The sequence below is a fragment of the Photinus pyralis genome, unplaced genomic scaffold (assembly GCF_008802855.1).
Source record: "Photinus pyralis isolate 1611_PpyrPB1 unplaced genomic scaffold, Ppyr1.3 Ppyr1.4_LG1, whole genome shotgun sequence".
Taxonomy (NCBI): domain Eukaryota; kingdom Metazoa; phylum Arthropoda; class Insecta; order Coleoptera; family Lampyridae; genus Photinus; species Photinus pyralis.
Genome location: NW_022170249.1, coordinates 17,608,618 through 17,627,674, shown reverse-complemented (window position 1 = coordinate 17,627,674; position 19,057 = coordinate 17,608,618). Strand labels below are relative to the sequence as shown.

General features: G+C 35.9%; 2 protein-coding genes across 5 annotated transcripts in view; one reads left to right on the top strand and one right to left on the bottom strand.

Annotated features, from left to right (window-relative positions):
• The window catches only part of LOC116174058 (monocarboxylate transporter 10-like), a 78,112-nt gene that overhangs the window by 43,285 nt on the left and 15,770 nt on the right, over positions 1 to 19,057 (bottom strand). The window lies entirely within an intron of this gene.
• LOC116174071 (probable cytochrome P450 6a14) lies at positions 12,026 to 17,746 on the top strand. Of its 3 annotated transcripts, none has more exons than XM_031491860.1 (4): positions 12,026 to 12,333; positions 13,559 to 14,587; positions 14,638 to 14,883; positions 14,931 to 17,746. In XM_031491860.1, exons 2-4 carry the CDS (start codon positions 13,576 to 13,578, stop codon positions 15,095 to 15,097), a joined length of 1,425 nt encoding a protein of 474 aa, XP_031347720.1. In that variant the 5' UTR covers positions 12,026 to 12,333; positions 13,559 to 13,575; the 3' UTR covers positions 15,098 to 17,746. The 3 variants fall into 3 exon arrangements, with proteins under 3 accessions (XP_031347720.1, XP_031347737.1, XP_031347728.1); XM_031491877.1 differs by having other exon boundaries at positions 13,103 to 14,587; XM_031491868.1 differs by lacking the exon at positions 12,026 to 12,333 and having other exon boundaries at positions 12,346 to 14,587.

Genomic DNA, 19,057 nt, shown 5'->3' with positions numbered 1-19,057 from the left:
AAGCCTTGATTGTTTTTAAATTAAGGCGGCAAGACGTGATTCACAGATTATTAGGTTCGTTTGAAAATTAAACGAACAATATTTTCTATCAACTCATGCGTGCAATGCGAATGCGAATAACTACCCCCTACGCAAACAACGTATCAACAAATCTCGCTCAAATTCCAACGCCGCACGAAAACGCCAAGTTCCTGCTCGAAATTAAGAAGATGAAAGTTTTCGCTACGCCCGCTAATTGCTTAGAAGGAGCCTTGTAAATAAGTCAGAATTGCAATTCTAACTATTTATGTTGGTATTTATTTAAAATTTACAACCGTTTTATTAAGTGCTAAAGTAGGTTTATGATATCTTTCTTTAACGTAAACAGGAAAACGCTTAATATTTACCCGATACCTATACCAAGTGTATGCGTCCAACTAAATTTAAACACTTTCTCGCTTTTAATTATACGTGCAGATTGTAATGATTTTTAAAAAGATTTTTTTTGCAAAAACTCCTAAATGAATGTAATCAAAAGGCAAGCAATATGAATAGCTAGCTCTGTTGGGGTTTTCTATCATTTCCGTCTCTAGGGATTGAAAATGCCAGTTCACTCCAGCTTTTAAAGCAAAAAAGTTGAATGGAAAAAATTAACAAGGTTATAGTTTGCATAAAACCAGTACTAAAAATCCGATACAATTGAAACCGAACGATCTTCGAAATCGTCATGCATCCATCATTTTTTTACAGCTACGTATACCTGAAAAATAATAGCAAACTTTCTTATATCTTGTGTATCAATTTTCAAAGCGATTGGACTTTATAAAGTTATTGTGCAGTGGCAAACGGACAGACAGACAGGTGGACAGACAGACCGCGATACAAAAGTTAGAGTTTTTGAGATCCCACGGGTTTGAGTAGTTTCGGCATTACGTTATACCATTGAATAAAAACACTATAAGAAGCCTAACGCTTATGGAAGAAAGCGCGACAAATCTCACAAATCCCCTTGCACCCGCATTGGTATAGTGTTTTTATTCAATGGTTATACGCAATATGTAGAGTGTAAAAAATTAGAGGATTAATTTTCTCCCATAATTTGTACGTTTAGTGGAATTCTAAAAAATAAATCCGTAAACTGGGACGGAAATGAAAATCGTTGTTACTGTCTGCATTTCGATTCAATAGAGTTTTGTTTTATAGTAGCCTTAGGAAATTAGGCTCCGTCGAGTCGCTTATAAAAAGGGTCAATCTTATCTTGGTAGTGTCCTTGAGAAAAAAATGGCGGAGTTATTTGTACGTAATACAAAAGTGTGGCAAATTAACATCAAATAGGGGGATTAGTCTGTGAGAAAAAATTAATGATTACGAGAAAGTCAACCGACTCCCCGATTTAAAAAAATTCTATAAATAATTAATGCCAAATTAAAGGGTTAAATATCTTTAAGAATCATTGTCATATTTAATTATTGATTGTAGTTTTAAACAGAAGAAATAACATTCGATCGGTACGTTCATAAAGGGCAAATGTTTTGTATTACATGTAGTTTGAATATTTATGCATCTATTGAAATTCGATTGGATATAAAAGAAGGTAGTTAAATTGTAAATTGTTCTTCTTTGGAACTCAAGTTAGGGCCACTTCGTAGAAACGGTGGCCACGTAAATTGCTTTAAACTTTGAATTTTTAACAAAAAATATTTCTAAAAAATCCTGCAAAACGGAAGTGTATTTCATTTTTTTTCTTTTGTCATCTATATACACTGTATCCAAGATAAGAACATGGGGATCTCCGAAACCATAGAATATACGACGATGGTCAAATTAGAGAAAATATGCACAATTAAAGAGTTATGTTTTAAAGAAAACCAAAAAATTCCCATTACTTCTGAAGATATGCCAAAAGAATCGACATTTTCCGATTCCGTTTTTATTTTTTTCTGGTGCTATTTGCCACTTCTCATTGCCACTTTTTAAACTCTACGAGACGCTGTTAAAAGATTTTCAATACGACGTTTCATTTCGGATGAATCTTCATCAACTTTATTTTTTCACATGGCCCGTGAAAAAATACATACTATATCTAGACATCTACCGTTACAAAGTGTAACTTTGTATAGAAAAAGGGAAATAAACTAGGTATTTACCGTATCAATTAAGATTAGCAGTGGAACATGTACGAGATCACAATAAATAGTACCGCCAAGAACAATTCGCATTTAATTATGGCAATTATACGCGGAACACACAACCGTGTGATTATTTAATCAATTACCGGCGTACAATTCACTTTCAAGATAATTGAGGTTTCTTAGAAAATAAGTGCAAGTTTTTCATGACGATTGGGAAAAGTCCGCCGTTGTTTTTTTTTCGTCTACCAACAGGTATGTGGTGCAATTAATGTAATCTCTCCCTGGAGACTTCTAATTTAACTCGAGACGTAATCGCACAAGTCGAAAGAGTGAAAAGCGGAAATGATGCGTCGCGTCGTCGAATTTTCCGGCGACATCTACTTGCTTATATTTTCTGGGCACGTTTGATAAGCTTTCGGCTACATTTGAGTATCGATCAAAAATGAGTTGTTAAAAATATTGAAGTTAGTCGTGCGTATGGGACGTGACGATTTGACAATATTGTGTTTGTAAGGGCTGTTCAGCAGGGAAGGGAAAATCAATTTCAGTTTCTGGAAAATACACGCGCATTTCTTCTGAAAACGTGCAGCTCATTCAAATTTCCAGTTTTGTTATATGTAGTTGGCGAAATGTAGAGAAAATTTAATCATATAGTTTTTAACCCAGATACAATCATTGATATTTCACTGCTTTAGGAATTTCAGCTTTTCAACAACGGCTCACTTTTACTGAAATTCTTTATGAATGTACATACCTAGTTGCGCATTGCATACTGAAGCACACGTACCATAAAAATAATTGCCAACTTCCAATTACCATCTTTAAGTCCTACTTGTATATATGGTCATTCTATATCAAATTGTTATACGAACATGTTCTGTAAAGACAATATCCAAATAAACATTCTTTAAAAACATCTGAAACTTCCAAATCCAGAAAGACTAAAAATGTATCACTGAAAAAGCATGTAAAGTGGCTGTAGCTTAAAATGATCGAAAGCGGTTCAAAAACGGAGATGGTAATAGTCACCTAGCTCAAGCTGGGAATTAATATTGACATTTCGACAACTTTTACCAGATTTCTAGTAAAATTTAAAAGTAGAATAATGCAAAGTAGTCATTTTAGGATTCGGCTTAAATTTGGAAAATTTACCCTAATAATTGCAAAATTGAAGAAAGTTTCTACAAAAAATTTGGTTATCAGGTCCCTTGCATTAACACAATGCTCTTAAATTGGACATCATTTTATCCTGTGACGAATTTATGGAAGTATGGGTATCACAAAAATCAAAAGTAATAAAATTTTGTTTCTGTATTCTAGGTGCACGATGAGTAAGTTGATTTCGCCCCCCGTAGTACTAGCGGTATAACGGAAATTCTTGAAAGATGCTGCATTTTTTTATACCAAGGTGCCACTTGGTACAGTGTTGTTCCTTAGAACCATTTAAACGATTTGACCCGAAGAACACGACATTTTCCGTGTGATTTATTGTAACATTTTTAAAAAAACTAAATATGGCCTAGAGACGAGATCTGGGTGTCGATTTCGTATGATGGTAGCGCCAGAAATGTAATCCGGATACCGGAAGTCCGTGAAAAGCCGCCATTTTTAGAAAATGACAGACTTTTGATCAAATTATATTTTTAAGGCACACCAGGTCGTGTAAGGTGTCTAGACTTATGTTTTTTGGGTCAGGGAATTCATTTTTGATAACAAAAATAACCTACTGGCATCGGAACTGCATGAGAGGCTTCCTTACTGTACTTTTTGAAGACGTCGCACGCGGTGAAACCCAAGATATTCCAAAGTTTTAATATATAAACTTATATTATTTTATTTAATAAAAATACACATTAACAAAACATAAGATATATTAAAACATGGGGTAAAAAATGTTTAAGCCTATGAAGAATCACTAAGTACATCGCTGACCTCCTCTGAGATTGCGTTATCACCACTGAAAAGGAATTTTACATATAAATATTAAAGGTTCGGTAGTAAATTATATCGAAAGTATACAATATTCTTATACCCTTTGCTTGAGCAGTCTCCCATACATTTTTGGCATGCAGGGGAACATGGTAATCCGTGTCGCCGCAGCAAGAGGTGGAGGAGCACATAAGGAGGGCGGCGTATGTCGCTGGCCATATCTGGGGATGTGCAAACCAAGTGATGAGAAGCTCTACAAGTCCAGAAGGATGGGGATGGACTCTTGAAGCCAAAGGCAGGAAGGTTCTGTAGTCCAAGCTGCCACAAGTATGGAAGGCAGTCCGTGCTCTGAACAGATGTGGCTGCGAGACCCTTCGGTGCAGCTGCCGGCGACACGGATTGCCATGTTCCCCTGCAGGCCAAAAATGTATGGGAGATTGCCCAAACAAAGGGTAAGAATATTGTATACTTTCGGATATACCTAATTTACTACCGAACCTTTAATATTAATACCGAGTGAATATTCCCAAAACGAACATAGGGAATTAACATGGGCAAAGGGGTTTTTGTAGATAGTTGCTCCCCATGTTAACTTAGAGGGTTGATCATGACACCAATCGAAAGAAGATTTTTTTCTTCGTCTAATGATATACGAATTAGTTCATTTTCAGGTGTATTTCTCACTATATTATCAAAAACTCGATAAATCCACTTACGAAAATCATGTTTAGCCATGACTAAGACAAAAAGCAGATTCAAACGTCGAAATCAATATCAGTTTATATGACGCCTGGCATTAATTTTTTTGTAAAATGCGGTTCACTGAGGAAAAAGTATTTATAATAAACAACGTTTACAGCGGAAATATTTTTACTCTAGTACGCGATATTTGTATTCCGTGCATGTGAAAACCTATTTCAATTCGTTAGGAAATGTCCATGGCTTAACATGATTTTGCTAATTGGATTTATTGCCGAATTTTTGATAAAATAATGAGAAATACACCTGAAAATAAGCTAATTCGTATATCATTAGACGAGAAAAAAATCTTCTTTTGATTGGTGTCATTACAAACCCTCTAATACATGGGGAGCAACGATCGGCAAAAAACGTTTTTCGCATGTTAATTTCCTACGTTCGGTTTTAAAATATTCACCCGGTATGTGAAATTCCTTTTCAGTGGTGATAACGCAATCTCAGAGGAGGTCAGCGATGTACTTGGTGATCCTTCATAGGCTTATAAATTTTTTACCCCATGTTTTAATATATTTTATGTTTTGTTAATGTGTATTTTTATTAAATAAAATATTACAAATTTATATAGGTATTAAAACTTTGGAATATCTTGGGTTTCACCGCGTGCGACGTCTTCAAAAAGTGCAGTAGGGAAGCCTCTCATGCAGTTCCGATGCCAGTAGGTTATTTTTGTTATCATAAATGAATTCCCTGACCCCAAAAACATAACTCTAGACACCTTACACGACCCAGTGTGCCTTAGAAATATAATTCGATCAAAAGTGTGTCATTTTCTAACAATGGCGGCTTTTCACGGACTTCCTGTATCCGGATTACATTTTAATGTTACAATAAATCACCCCCACCCCCTCTAAAATCTACCCACACGGAAAATGCCACGTGTTCTTCGGGCCAAATGGTCTAAATGGCTCTAAGGAACAGCTGTACCAAGTGGCACCTTGGTATAAGAAAATGCAGTATCTTTTGGTATACCGCTAGTACTATCGTCTTCCGGAAATTAATAAAAATTGAAGTCAGAATTAAATCATTCTCTGTATCGGGATGAGAACCTGTATCGGGAAAAATAATCATAATTGTAGTTAGTTAGGTTTAGAGAGAAACATAAGATAAAAATTTACCTTCAAACAATTTTACACCCCGTTATGTAGATCTCGACTTTCTTAAGGAGATACACTTTCCAGTTTTCGTAAGAGTCTAATGAAACACATTTTAGCATTATTCTCTTTTTAGGGGATTTTTTTGAAAGAAATTCCCTTTATGTGATGGTTTTGTCCGTCCGCCCGTCTGTTCCTCGTACAGCTCGAGAACAAAAAGAGATAGCGATGCCAAAACTTCGCCAGTCGATTTTAACGATTTTATTAATCACATATTTAATCAAAATGCAGCTGTAAATTGTTTACAAACCTTTAAACGCACATATCTAACAAAACTTGAGAACTGACATTGGAATTACTATAATTAATTAAACCGAAACCATAAATGTTACAAAAAAATTACCCGCTGTGCGCAGGTGAAAAGGCACAAGAAAGTAAACAATAAACGTAAACGATTTACAAAATCGCATTTCCACATTAACATCGTTATTTAAAAACAGCAACTTTTGTTAAAATTTCGGAAAAATCCGCCTGAAACTAAGGAGCTTTACTCTGCGCATAAAAAATCCAATTTCAGACGTGTGTTTTTAATTCACTTTTGTGGAAAACATCTTCGGTTAAAATTTCAGAAAAAAAATGGTAGGAAGCATCTTCCGTTTAAATTTCGAAATAAGTGGGTCACAAATAAGAATTTTAAATCGGCGCATTGGTAATAATTTTCTTGTGCTTTTTAGTCTGCGGAAGCACAGTCTATCTTTGTGCGTTCAATTGACTTTTTTGAGAAAATTATTTCCATAAAATTTTAGGTAAAATCCCCCCATAAATAATGGCGCTTTTCTTAGTCTTTTATAAGTGTTACGGTTTTGGTAAAGAAACCTGCAAAAAATTGATTTTTTACGATAATTTTTTTAGTAATAAAAAAATAAATAAAAATAGTAATAAATTCCTTCCTTGGTGCAAGCCGCGACACCATAACGAACGAAAGAGCGAAAAAAGTAGAACAATAGCTCTTAAGATAAAGATCTAGTAGCGACACAACCGTAGGGACGGACAGACGGACGGACCGAGTAACCGCATAGCGCCTTTTTTTATTTTTGTGGAAATTCGCTAATAAGCAGTGTTGCATAATATAATTTGGTAACGTCCTTAGAGTATCTTGGAGACCCTTTGGTTGTACGAGAGGGCTCTTAAAAACCCTTAAAAACTGCGAAATTCAAAGGCTTTTACAAGTTTTTAAAAACTGTATCGGTTCTTAAAATACTGAAACACTCTTCGAGAGCTAAGTATTTTAAATGATTATTAGAAGCTTCTCTCGCTAAAGTCGATGAAAACTCTTCGAGTAACAATATTTAGAAATTGATTTTACGAGCATAGTCAATTGAGTGCTTGGAATGCAAAAATGAACACAAATTCTTACCGGGACCTTTTCTTAATTCGATAAAAGGGCATAAACCCCTTTTGAACACCATAACTTTCTTATTTTTGAGATATAGACGCCAGTTTCTTTGCGTTTGACAAAATGTACGGGACATATTAGCCCAGGCACTTTAGGTTAAAAAATAGACAAAATTAGTAACTAGCTGATTTTTTGTGAGTTGTTAGTGGGTGATAAGGTAAGTATTTTCTGAAAGCTCCCCTCACTTCCTCCGCTTGCTTCACCCGGTAGAGCGATAAAAAAGACTTAAGGAGCGCGAATACAATAATATCGCAATTGCGCTCCATCTCCGGCACAGTTTTGGTGGTTGTGGACTTAAATTGTTCAGAATAGTAGTCGTTATGCTAAAGAATATCCACTACAACAATTCATGGCATTTTAAACTGTTATCTTTAAAATGTTTGGTAATTTTGTGACGTTACAATAAAACATAAACAAATTGCAGTGTCTAGCACAGATGCCACCCGCACACCTGCGTATGCGCAATTCTACCCATTTATGGCTAAGAATATGTGTACCACATTTGAGTCCAATCGGTTCAGCCGTTTAGCCGGAAATGAGAGTACCCACAGACGGACCGACAGAGCGACAGACCGACATCATTGAGATTTTGTTTGATGTTTGATTCCACGATCCTGGTGCTTCAAAACGTGTATTTCCGTCAAAGGAGTGGGGGGTCATTTTTGACCCCACTGAAATACCCCCCTTACTAACGTGCGGGTGGTAAAAAACCACTGAACATCGCGTCGTAAACGGCACATTAAAATCAGAGGCAAGGAGACACGAGTAGACCCTTATCAGCTTTTTATGAGAACCACTTGCATGTCGAAATGTCCAGAGGACCATAAGGAATATCTCGTATGAGCTCGCTCCGAAGCCGCACCATCGTTGCCTGATGAGCCTTACATGAGGAAAACAACAAAGTCAGTGTTAGAGGAAACTATAGAAAAGTATGCTGCACTGATAGTCCACCGACCTACAAAGTGCAATACGTTGTCGACGTAGGATTCCTTCTCAGGAAAGGAGTTTGGCCGCGACCTAGCTAACCGGGATATTTGCCACTCGTATGTCTAATAGGTACTGACACACTATGGTAAGTCCACAGTGGTAGTATTTGACTGGTATGACTCATCAATGAGCACGAACGCCTGTGAGGAAAGCAGAAGATCTCGCTGTGTGGACTTGCAGGTAAAGCAAGACGCCGACACCTCGATTGTGACGGTCGTTATCGAGGGGACCACTTTAGACCAAGTTGCCGTAGTTGCGATGGATGAGGATTTATTCGCGCTTATGAGGAGCGGAGTGTTCTTAGAAAATGTTTTTCGTTAAACCAAATACTAAAAAAATAAAGGCTTTACCTTACAAGACGACGTTAAAAAAAATTGGCCGCACAAAAGAGACTTTGCTCTTTTTACATGCGACGCGACGTCGGGATTCGACAAGACACATATACACTGTCCCTCACCAGAAAGTTTCATCAGTTTCATTCTCCATTCTCACCGCGTGTATCTTCAGGTACAACATTGGCTTGGAAACCACTAACACCCACAGAATGGGGATTCCGGATATCTCACGAGCAAGTCACCCCTGCACCAAGCCCCTGACGAGCTTTTTCATTTAATTATACACATGTTCGTAAAGGCCAGTGTGACAGACATTGTGACTGCGCCCGGGCTTGTCCTTCCAAGTTTACCCGCTGTATTGGAGATTGCGCCAATGCATCGATCGCATCCTCTGCAGGATGTTAAAGATGCGAAATTGTAACAAAGTTCTTCATTTTAGGCGCTCTGAAAGCGCTTTAATTATTTATTGGATTTGCGGTTAAAGAATTGCTAAAATTTACATAAAATTCCAAATAAAACACCTCAAAATGTTATGGATTATTGCAGTGGTTATTATTTAGCACAACCACTGTCATTTTGAACAATTTAGGACCACAACCGCCAAAATCGGTGCCATAGATGGAGCACAATAGCGATTTCATTACTTTCCGGTCACAGGCTCTTTCTATCGCTGTACCGGGTGAAGCAAACGGAGGAAGTAAGGGGAACTTTAAGAAAATACTTACCTTATCATATACTAACACCCCACCAAAAATCAGCTAGTTACTAATTTTGTCTAATTTAGGGCATTTTTTTGTCTAAAGTGCCTGATTTACAGAACTTACGGATTCAGAACCCACAAAAATCTATATATAAAATCAACAAAATTTGCATAACCTACCTTATCTACAAAATCTAAAGGTCCTACATAATTTGTAGCCAATCTACAGAATATTCATCGACAGAATCTACGGGAATCGGGATATACGAGATGTATGAAATCTGCTGAATGTACATAATCTATACATTTTTCGATAGAATCTACAAAATCTGCAGAAAAGTTGTTTATTTTCGAAACGAGGCCACATCTATGTCACAAGGAGAGATATCCTCTGCACTCCAGCAACTTTCTGATCGGATGACTGACGGAGATAGCGGCTCTAGTTTTGAGCACTTTTCCATTTTCCAAAATGCTTCTGACTCTGAATCCAATGTCGCCACAGTTTCGATCAAAATGGGTACTTATTTTACGTAATACGTGAAATGGGCAAGTTTGTCCTGAAATGCCCACTTTATCTATAATAGCCCTTTCAGACTAAATCTAAGGAACGATCGCTGGGGTACAATACTTTCCATTTCTAAAGCAGAGAGGTACAAAGTTCTCACTCACAGTCCCTAATTATATCATTAAAAGGCTTCTACGAAACAGAATTTTGCGAGTTATTTTTTCTAGGTCTACCCTTATATTCAGTGGGTAGTTTCAGAAACGGCCGCTTTACCAACCACACGCAATAACTTAAAAAAAACTCATCAGAAGATAAAGCTCAGAGTCTTGCTGCCACTTGAGGAAGGATCACGGTTATTTTTATTCATTTATCCTTATCTTTGACGTCCTTGATTATAATAGTTAAAACAATAACAATCGGATGCCTTTAAACAACGCGAAAGTAAGTATGTACAAGAATATTTTTTTATTTAAATTAAAAATTGGTGGAGCCACCAACTGATTAAGGCTGATGGTACGATCTTGTAACAGTTTAGTTTATTTATATTCAAATTTCAAAATTACCGCTTGCTACGTTAGGCAGGATATAGGTGAGATGGCGGCACTTGTACGCGTGCTTCTTTCCTCGCGCAGAATCGCGTAATTTTTTCACTTCATTTCCGTTTTAAAGCCAACGAGGTTGTACTTGTAGAGCGTGGCATTGTGAATTCTTCTAAAACCAGTGGGTAATATTTGCCATCATTCACGTAAAATCTCTGGCAATTTTACCTGTTTATTGGCGTTGTCGAGTAGAGTAACTCAGAAGCCGTTTTCTCCATTGTGAGGCTATTATCTGGTTGAAGTTCATCGCCCTACCTACATGTAAGTGAAATGGCGTTGGCTTTCTTTTACGTTATGTTATCTAAAATTCTTTCAGATTCACAACCTCTTGGATAATTTCCATATTTCATTGATTTAAGTATTTTTCATTACCCTCCTGACGATTTCAGGTATGTTATTAAAAATCTCGTTAAGGGAGTGTTACATCTTCATTACTTTTAGGGGGTCCATGTAGTAGATCAATCCATGTAGTAGATGAATTCTTGTACCGATCAATCCATGTAGTAGATGAATTCTTGTACCGATCAATCCATGTAGTAGACCAATCCTTGTACAGACGAATCCTTGTATGTAAATGAATTTGCATCTTGCGAATATTCCGGAGTACGAACACCTGATTGCCGGCAGCTATCCGGCGTACCACCGAGTAGATAAGCGCTAACACCTAAACGATACCGGGAGCGACCAGCTGATGGTGGAATTTTCGGAAGATACGATCTTTTACACAACCTTTTTTTTATTTGCTTCAATACTGTTAATCTAGTGTAACCTTCCGACGATTTATGATCGGAGCTTTGTATTTTGTTCGCATCAAGTGTTTGAGGTCGTGACTCTCTTCAAGAGCAACGCACCTGTATTTAACGTATGGGTAAACGAGCCGGCTACGAGTAAGCTATTTTTGGCCCTTCCGGCTCATATAATCGTTCCGAGCGTTGTAGCTTGGGGTTTGTTTTTGTGTTACAGAACTGGAACTTCGAAGGAGAGCTCTTTTTCGGAGAAGACAGCTTATGTGTTATTCAAGGTAAGATTTTTAATTTACTTGTACCCAGTGTTGCCTATATGAGTTGTTATTCGGGTTAACTTTAATTCAATCTTTGAATCCATTGAAAGCTTAACTACATTTTTGCTCGATCATTGTTGTAGGGGGCTGGTAACGTAATTATTAGGGAAGTGTTCAGGAATTTATTTGGGGATTATTTTTGTCATTTAAAGTATTTGTTATTGTCGTATTGAAGATACATTTTATTTGCCGATCCTGCACCGTTTTGTCAGGATTAATAAATCAGAATTGCTCGTAGTGAATTTATTATTTGGCTCTCTTGTGTTTTCCCAATTTCTATACAGGAGAGGTCAGAATTTGTGCAAAATTGGGTGGCGCTCAACTAATCATTTCTAGTGACTACCAAAGATCAAAAACTTATGTTATATGCCCAAACGAACAAACCGCTGTGGAAGATTCTCATCTCGAGCCCTTCTTTTAATTAAGAATCTGAGCTAGCTGGCCGTTTATGCGGCGGGGTTTGAGTTTTACAGCGCCGAACTAACCTCACGTTATAATCTATTGCAGCAATGTCGAAAACCATCAGATAAAAAAATAAAAAACCTGTTATAGAAATTTATTCTCCGTCAATATTAATTAGAATGCTCGTTAATAATGCACTGTTTTACACTAATGAAATGGACCTACCTTTACGTTCCGATTATATGCTTTCGTACGCACGTAACTAAATTCGAAAATGATGCTCAGCTCATGGCAACTGTTTGCAAATTGTTCCCTGGACCCTGACGTCACACACATGTGATATATCAGCACAGTTTCAATATTGCAAGTTACTATCAGAAGAGCTGAAGGAGCACATTGGTAAGTAATTTTTCTTACATAATTTTCAAATAAGAATATCATCAACAAAATATGTAGCACTTCTATTTTAATTTAAAATTTGGTGCTGAAGTCCGTTGCTCTTAACGCAAAAGCGACACTCGACATTCTTTTAACAAAGCCTTATTTTTAATCTGGTTCAGTTGTTTACAATTTAATGAAAAACAATATAACGATTACATGAGCAAAAGAAAAAAGCCGCAATTAAAGCACTTTATTTTTCGCTTTCAAACTATTTTCAAACGAAATGATGTCACAATAATTATACCAAATGGAAAGTACATACTATTTGGAAAACCTAAATCATTCCCCGTTCACTAGCCTGAAAGCACACGCTCTTAAAAATTAAGGCAAATAAAAACTATTATTATTAAGACTTTGGAATGGATTCGAGTGTTTAATTAAAGTTTCTTCAAAATTTTGTTTTTATCTGTTTGCGTTGTGTAATTTCACGTTGTGTGTTAATTCGAAGCCTTTATTAACGGCAAACAGAGAAGCTTCATGTTTCAAAGTACGATTAATAAGTTCTTTCGGAAATTAATAAAAAATGAGTCAATTTCTTGTGCTTTTTAGTCTGCGGAAGCACAGCCTATTTTTGTGCGTTTAATTGACTTTTTTGTGATAAATATTTCCTAGAAATTTTAGAAAATATCTCCCCATAAATATTGGCACTTTCCTTAGTCTCTTACAAGCGTTACGGTTTTGATAAAGTAGCCTGCAAGAAATTGATTTTTTACGATAATTTTTTTAGTAGGTAATAAACGCAGAAGAATTCCTTCTTTAGTGCAAGCCTCGACATCACAACGAGCGAAATAGCGAAAACAGTAGAACAATTATAGATCTTAAGATAAAGATCTGGTAGCGATACAGCCGTAGAGACGAACAGACGGACGGACACCACATAGCACCTTTTTTTATTTTTGTGGAAATGCGCTAAAAAGCGGTGTTGCATATAATTTTATACAGAAAAGGATCTTGAGAAAGTAGAATAATAGACCCGACTTGAATTTGACTTCACCCTAATAATTGCAAAATAGAGGAGATTCTACAAAAGCCATTGTTATTGCGATATGCAGATTCACTCCCTTGCATTAACACAATACTTTTAAATTAGACATCAAAATTTATTTCTTTTTACCCTGAGAAATTTATTTTAGTATGCGTATCACGTAATGGAACTTTTTTCTCTTTCTATGTGGTCGATTAGTGAGGTGTCAAAACAAAATGCTGATCTACATCTGTCTAACGTCCATCTTTCTCGCCATTTACTTCTATGTTAATTACCATCGCTTAAAACATTGGAAAAGAAAAGGGGTTGCGACACTAGAACCACAGTTCTTTTTTGGTAATGCAAAATCCGTAATACTCCAGAGAGAGCACGTTGGTACAGCACTGAAAAATGTTTACAAGCATTGTCGACAAAGGCAGCTACCATTTTTCGGTTACTACATGTTCACAACCCCTATTCTCATTGTGTGTGATTTGGATTTGGTACGGAAAATAATGGTGACCGACTTCGATCACTTTAAGGATCGAATATTTTATCGAAATGACAAGGAGCCACTGTCGCTGCACTTGGTATCAATTGACGGTGCGAGATGGAAAGAGAACCGTACAAAATTCGCTCCCCTTTTTGGATCTCTTAATGTCAAACTGCTATACGATAGGGTGTCGAAATGCGTGGACAAATACATCGCGCAGCTACACGAAGTGGCTCAACCAATAGAACTAGAAGGATTCGTTAGTAAAATAACACTCGATGTAATTGCTTGCTGCTTATTTGAAAATAGTAGCGAGTTTATGGAGAAGAATCGAGAGGAAATTGTGCAGTACGCTGAAAAATTTTGGAAGCTTTCTCCTTCAGAGTCATTTGTGCGACTAATGGTAATTGTGTTTCCGGATGTGATATTGGGGACAAAAATCAAGACAATGTCTGATAAAAAGAAGAATTTGTTTTTAAGTAAAGTTGCTGCAATTCTGCAAGAGGGGGGCCATGACGGTTACAATTTTGTTCGTATTTTACAAGCGGAAAGTCATGACTTGCCTCTAGAAAACATAGCGGCTAATTGGTGGATTTTCTTCGTCGTTGGTTACAGAACAGTCTCGTCTCTGATTTCATTTTGCCTTTATGAGTTAGCAATGAATCAAAGTTACCAAATGAGGGTGGTGGAGGAATGCAAGGAAATCAATTCCAATGCTATTGGTCAAATGAGGTTTTTAGATCAGTGCCTTAAAGGTAAACATTTAATCCCTAAGTAAAGCTTATCTATTGTCCGTCTTTACCAGAAACATTGCGGAAATATCCAGCTTCCACAATACTACGAAGAGAATGTACTAAGGAATACAGAGTTCCCGGAACATCGCTAACAATAAACAAGGGGGATTACGTGTATATTTCAACTTTAGGAATCCACAACGATCCGATTCTATACCCTGATCCTGAAAAATTTCTACCGGAAAGATTTGCTGAAGGACGCTCACGGCATCCATGCGCCTATATTCCGTTCGGAGCTGGCCCTCGTTCCTGCCTGGGTAATATAAGTTAAACTGTTACCTCAAATGATATTAATGCAATTTAGGTCAACGTTTCGCAATCATGGAAGCAAAAATTGTGGTGGCAAAGATTTTGAAACATTTTCGCATAAGTGTGAACGATCGTACCGATTCCGAACCCTTGCCGATGGATCCCAAAGCGTTCGTGTTGCAATCTGCAAACGGCATTTGGATTAATTTTCAAATTAAATGAAGTATGAAGTAGGTACTACAAAAACAACAAACAAAACAAAAAATAACAATATGTTCTAAAAAAAATAATAAACTAAAACAAGTAAATAAGATTAGATGAATCACAGATAGGTACCTCATTAAACAATTACTGTTGTGTTGAGGTTACCATCACTTAAAAAAACCAAGTTAATATTAATTCCAAATGCACTACATAAATTAAACAGAGAAAAAAGAACTTAAAAATTGCAGTAATAATGATATCCGTGGCGAGAGATTTATAGACTACTGTAACGGTGTAATGAAAGTTAAACTTTAGATAAGAAAATGATACGCCTATTAACCTATCTTCTTGTTATCACAGTAAAAATCAAGCAAGATGGAGACAAAGGCAAAGAGTTATACCTACAAAGAATACACTATTTAAAGATAACGAAAAAGAAAGAGAAAAATAAACAAATAAATAAATGGTGTACCTATTGTAAAAAAAGAATTTCTACGTCGTAAACTGTTAGCACAGATAAAATACCCATCTGTGCTGTTAGTAACCACGATTTTAAATTATTTGTAAATTTCGTACATATTCTTATACTAGATATATGTGGCTTGGTAATTTATTAAATAAATATGGTGCACAGTATGTATAAAAATGCTTATAGGCCTCGATGTTTGGCTTAGGAGTCCACACAAGGTTCTTAGATTTTAATCTGTTTGAGTGAACGTTATAATCACCCTCTATGTGACCACTCCTAAGGTAGAACATTCTTAAAACACGAAACACATACATGTATCTTAATGGCAGTATTTTTAATGAAACAAATAAGAGAAATGACGAATGTAACATTGACACACCACACCAGAAATTCGAATTATTTTTTTCTGAGCAACAAGAAATGGTTTTATGGACGACAAATATGTACCGCCCCATACGCATATACCGTACTGCAGCATGCAGCTTAGAGTTTATCAGTGAGTAATAAACGTTCCTCAAGATAGGTTGCGGACAGATAAATTTTAACAAATAGAATTTTCTCATTGCCATATACATATAACGCTTTAACGCATTGATGTGAGGTTTCCAATTACAACAGTTATCCAGGGTAATACCAAGATATTTTATAGTTTCAACTCCTTTCGCAGTATGGCTGCTCATGATATAAACAATTCTGACATTTAAAATAAATATTAATACTTTTTGAGTGACGTCTTAGAGAAAACTGTAGAAACTTGGTTTTGGTGCTTAAAACCATTTTGTTGTAATTGAACCACAACCTTAACTTATCTAAATCGGCCTGCATCGAATGTTGCAATTGTTCCGGGGCTTGTGCCGAGTAACACAGAGCAGTATCATCTGCAAAGCAAGTTAAACTTCCGCGGAGGTTAGCTGCACACAGGTCATTGATGTAAATAAGGAATAAAATTGGACCAAGAACTGATCCTTGAGGAACACCAGAAACATTCCGCAATGATTTACTTACTGCTCCCCTATAGCGTACAAATTGTGTCCGATTTTGTAGATACCTACAGTCCATAATTTATGTAACAAAATATTTTGATCCACAGAATCAAACGCTTTAGAAATCCCACTAACATATTGTCGCTTATTAAGTCCATCAAAAAGCATTGAACAAAAATTTAATAACGCATCTTCAGGTGATTTTCCCTCTCGAAAACCATATTGATTTCCGACTAGTACCTTATTAAGTTTTAAAAAGTTTAGCAAACGTTTTTTCATGAGTTTTTCAAAAATTTTAGCAAATACAGAAAGTAATGAAATTGGCCTATAATTATTCATGTTTGTAACATCGCCCTTTTTGTGCAGTGGGATCACTAGTGCTTTTTTGAGTGGATCCGGAAATTTACAGTTTCTACACTAGAATTAAAAAAATCAGAAATGATTGGCGAAATGATATCGCTGACATTTTTCACAGTATTCACCGATATACCATCAATTTCCGGACTTTTATTACATTTTAGGACTTTTATGACACTTTCTACCTCCTGTCTACAAGTGGGGCTACAGAAGAAAGATTTCTCAACCGATGTAGTTGGAAATAAATGGTAGCACTCGGCACTGTTTGTAAATGACAAGTTGGAGGATTCGCGGATTTTTTCAACTACAGAAACAAAAAAACCATTGAAAGCTTCTGAAGCATCTTCAGGTTCTGTGACTACAAGGCCATCAGTAGATACAATGTATTCCGTTTCGCATTTTACTTTATTATCCCCCAAAACATCGTTTAGAACGACCCACTGCTTCCTTACATCATTTTTATATTTTTCAAATCAGTTTATGTTTATTGCAAACAAACATTCCCAACAAATACGTATGCAAAGCAAGACCGATAGCCACAGTTTCTCTGCTGAATCGAGTATATCATGAATAAAATTGTATGGTCCCTAAATAAGACATATATTACCCGAAACAGTAGTAAAAAAATCAAGTTCCAAAGAAGAAGTTGGCCAATGAATAAAAAGTATAGCAGTTTCAACATTTTTGTTGACTCTGGCATGATCCCTCTTTCAAAACCTATGTGAGAAAAGCTGCGACATAAAATCAATTTGTAAAATTGTTTAAAAAACCAATGATTCATGTGCAGCTGTGATTACTTATAATGTGTTTATTTAAATGCAAAATTACCATATAATAATACCTTTATACACTACATTGCAATATTCTCATACTTTACTAATAATAAAAATTTAGGTTGCATTATGATCAGCTATTAGATATATTGTTATGGAAATAAATGAAAATAAAACAGCTAGGTATATTATAATGAACACTTGTTCCAATATATCATTAGTATCGCCTGGTTACTTTGCTTTATTCAATTTCGAAATTTAGGGAATTTTGTTGATTTTGAGATTAGTCCTCACTAAACTAGAGCTAAATTATTTTTTGTGGTTGGTATTCTGTTGTTGATAATAATTTAAAAATTTAATGATTGACAAGATTAATTAAACAATTTTTTTTTTAATTTTATTAAGTTCAGATAATAGCGCATTTGGCAGGAACATACTCGTAGAGTAGAGTAGAGTAGAGTAGAGTAGAGTAGAGTAGAATAGAGTAGAGTAGAGTAGAGTAGAGTATATTTTTATTTTCACTATATATACAGTACATGCAGTGAGTCCGCATATATAAATGGAAAATATGTCAACAGTCAAATTAATAGGTTGGGAGATTGCCCCCACTGAATTATTGCAAATGTTATATGACTTTCAAAACAAGCAAAATATAATGTTCTGAGGGTTGTACTAGAGCATTTGTGTGCTAGGGATTTTATTGCAAAAAATGGACGACGATAGTTTCTTACATAAGTTATCTATATAATGGTCCCATTTAAGGTTTTCATTTAAATTTATGCCTAATGTTTTTGTATTTTGCTCTAGTTCAATCCTCGAGTCCTTATAGATAATGTATTGGGGTAAGTCATGTTTAGATCTAGCTGTAACAAAAGGAACGCATTTTGTCTTGTTTATATTTAGACACAATTTATTAGTTTCCATCCTTTCTTAAACAGTATCCATAGTTGTACTAAGAATTGGTTGGATATCGCTACTTTTTGGACAGGTAATTAATATATTATTGTCGTCCGCATACGTAGTGATGTGAATGTTAGAGTTGTAAGTAAAAAGATTTAGCAGATCGTTTACGTATATAATGAACAGTGTTGGTCCCAATACACTCCCTTGAGGCACGCCCATTTTAACTTTCAATCTATTTGATAGGACAATTTCATTGTTTTCAGTTAATCGTACTGTTTGGTATCTATTCTCTAAATATGATTGAAACCACTCCAAACACGCACCCCGTATACCGTATCTTTCCAGTTTTTCCAACAGAATTGTATGGTCTACGCAATCGAAAGCCTTGCTCATGTCTATGAAAACTCCTAACGCAATACATTTATTATCAATAGTTTCGACTATTTTGTTGATAAATGCGAAGAGTGATGTTTCTACGCTTTTGTTTCGCATA

Excerpts from the sequence above, each read along its gene's own strand:
- LOC116174071 (XM_031491860.1), top strand. The coding sequence starts at position 13,576 with ATGCTGATCTACATCTGTCTAACGTCCATCTTTCTCGCCATTTACTTC. Across the intron at positions 14,588-14,637 it reads TTTAGATCAGTGCCTTAAAG|AAACATTGCGGAAATATCCA; the intron begins GTAAACATTTAA and ends CGTCTTTACCAG. Across the intron at positions 14,884-14,930 it reads TGGCCCTCGTTCCTGCCTGG|GTCAACGTTTCGCAATCATG; the intron begins GTAATATAAGTT and ends AATGCAATTTAG.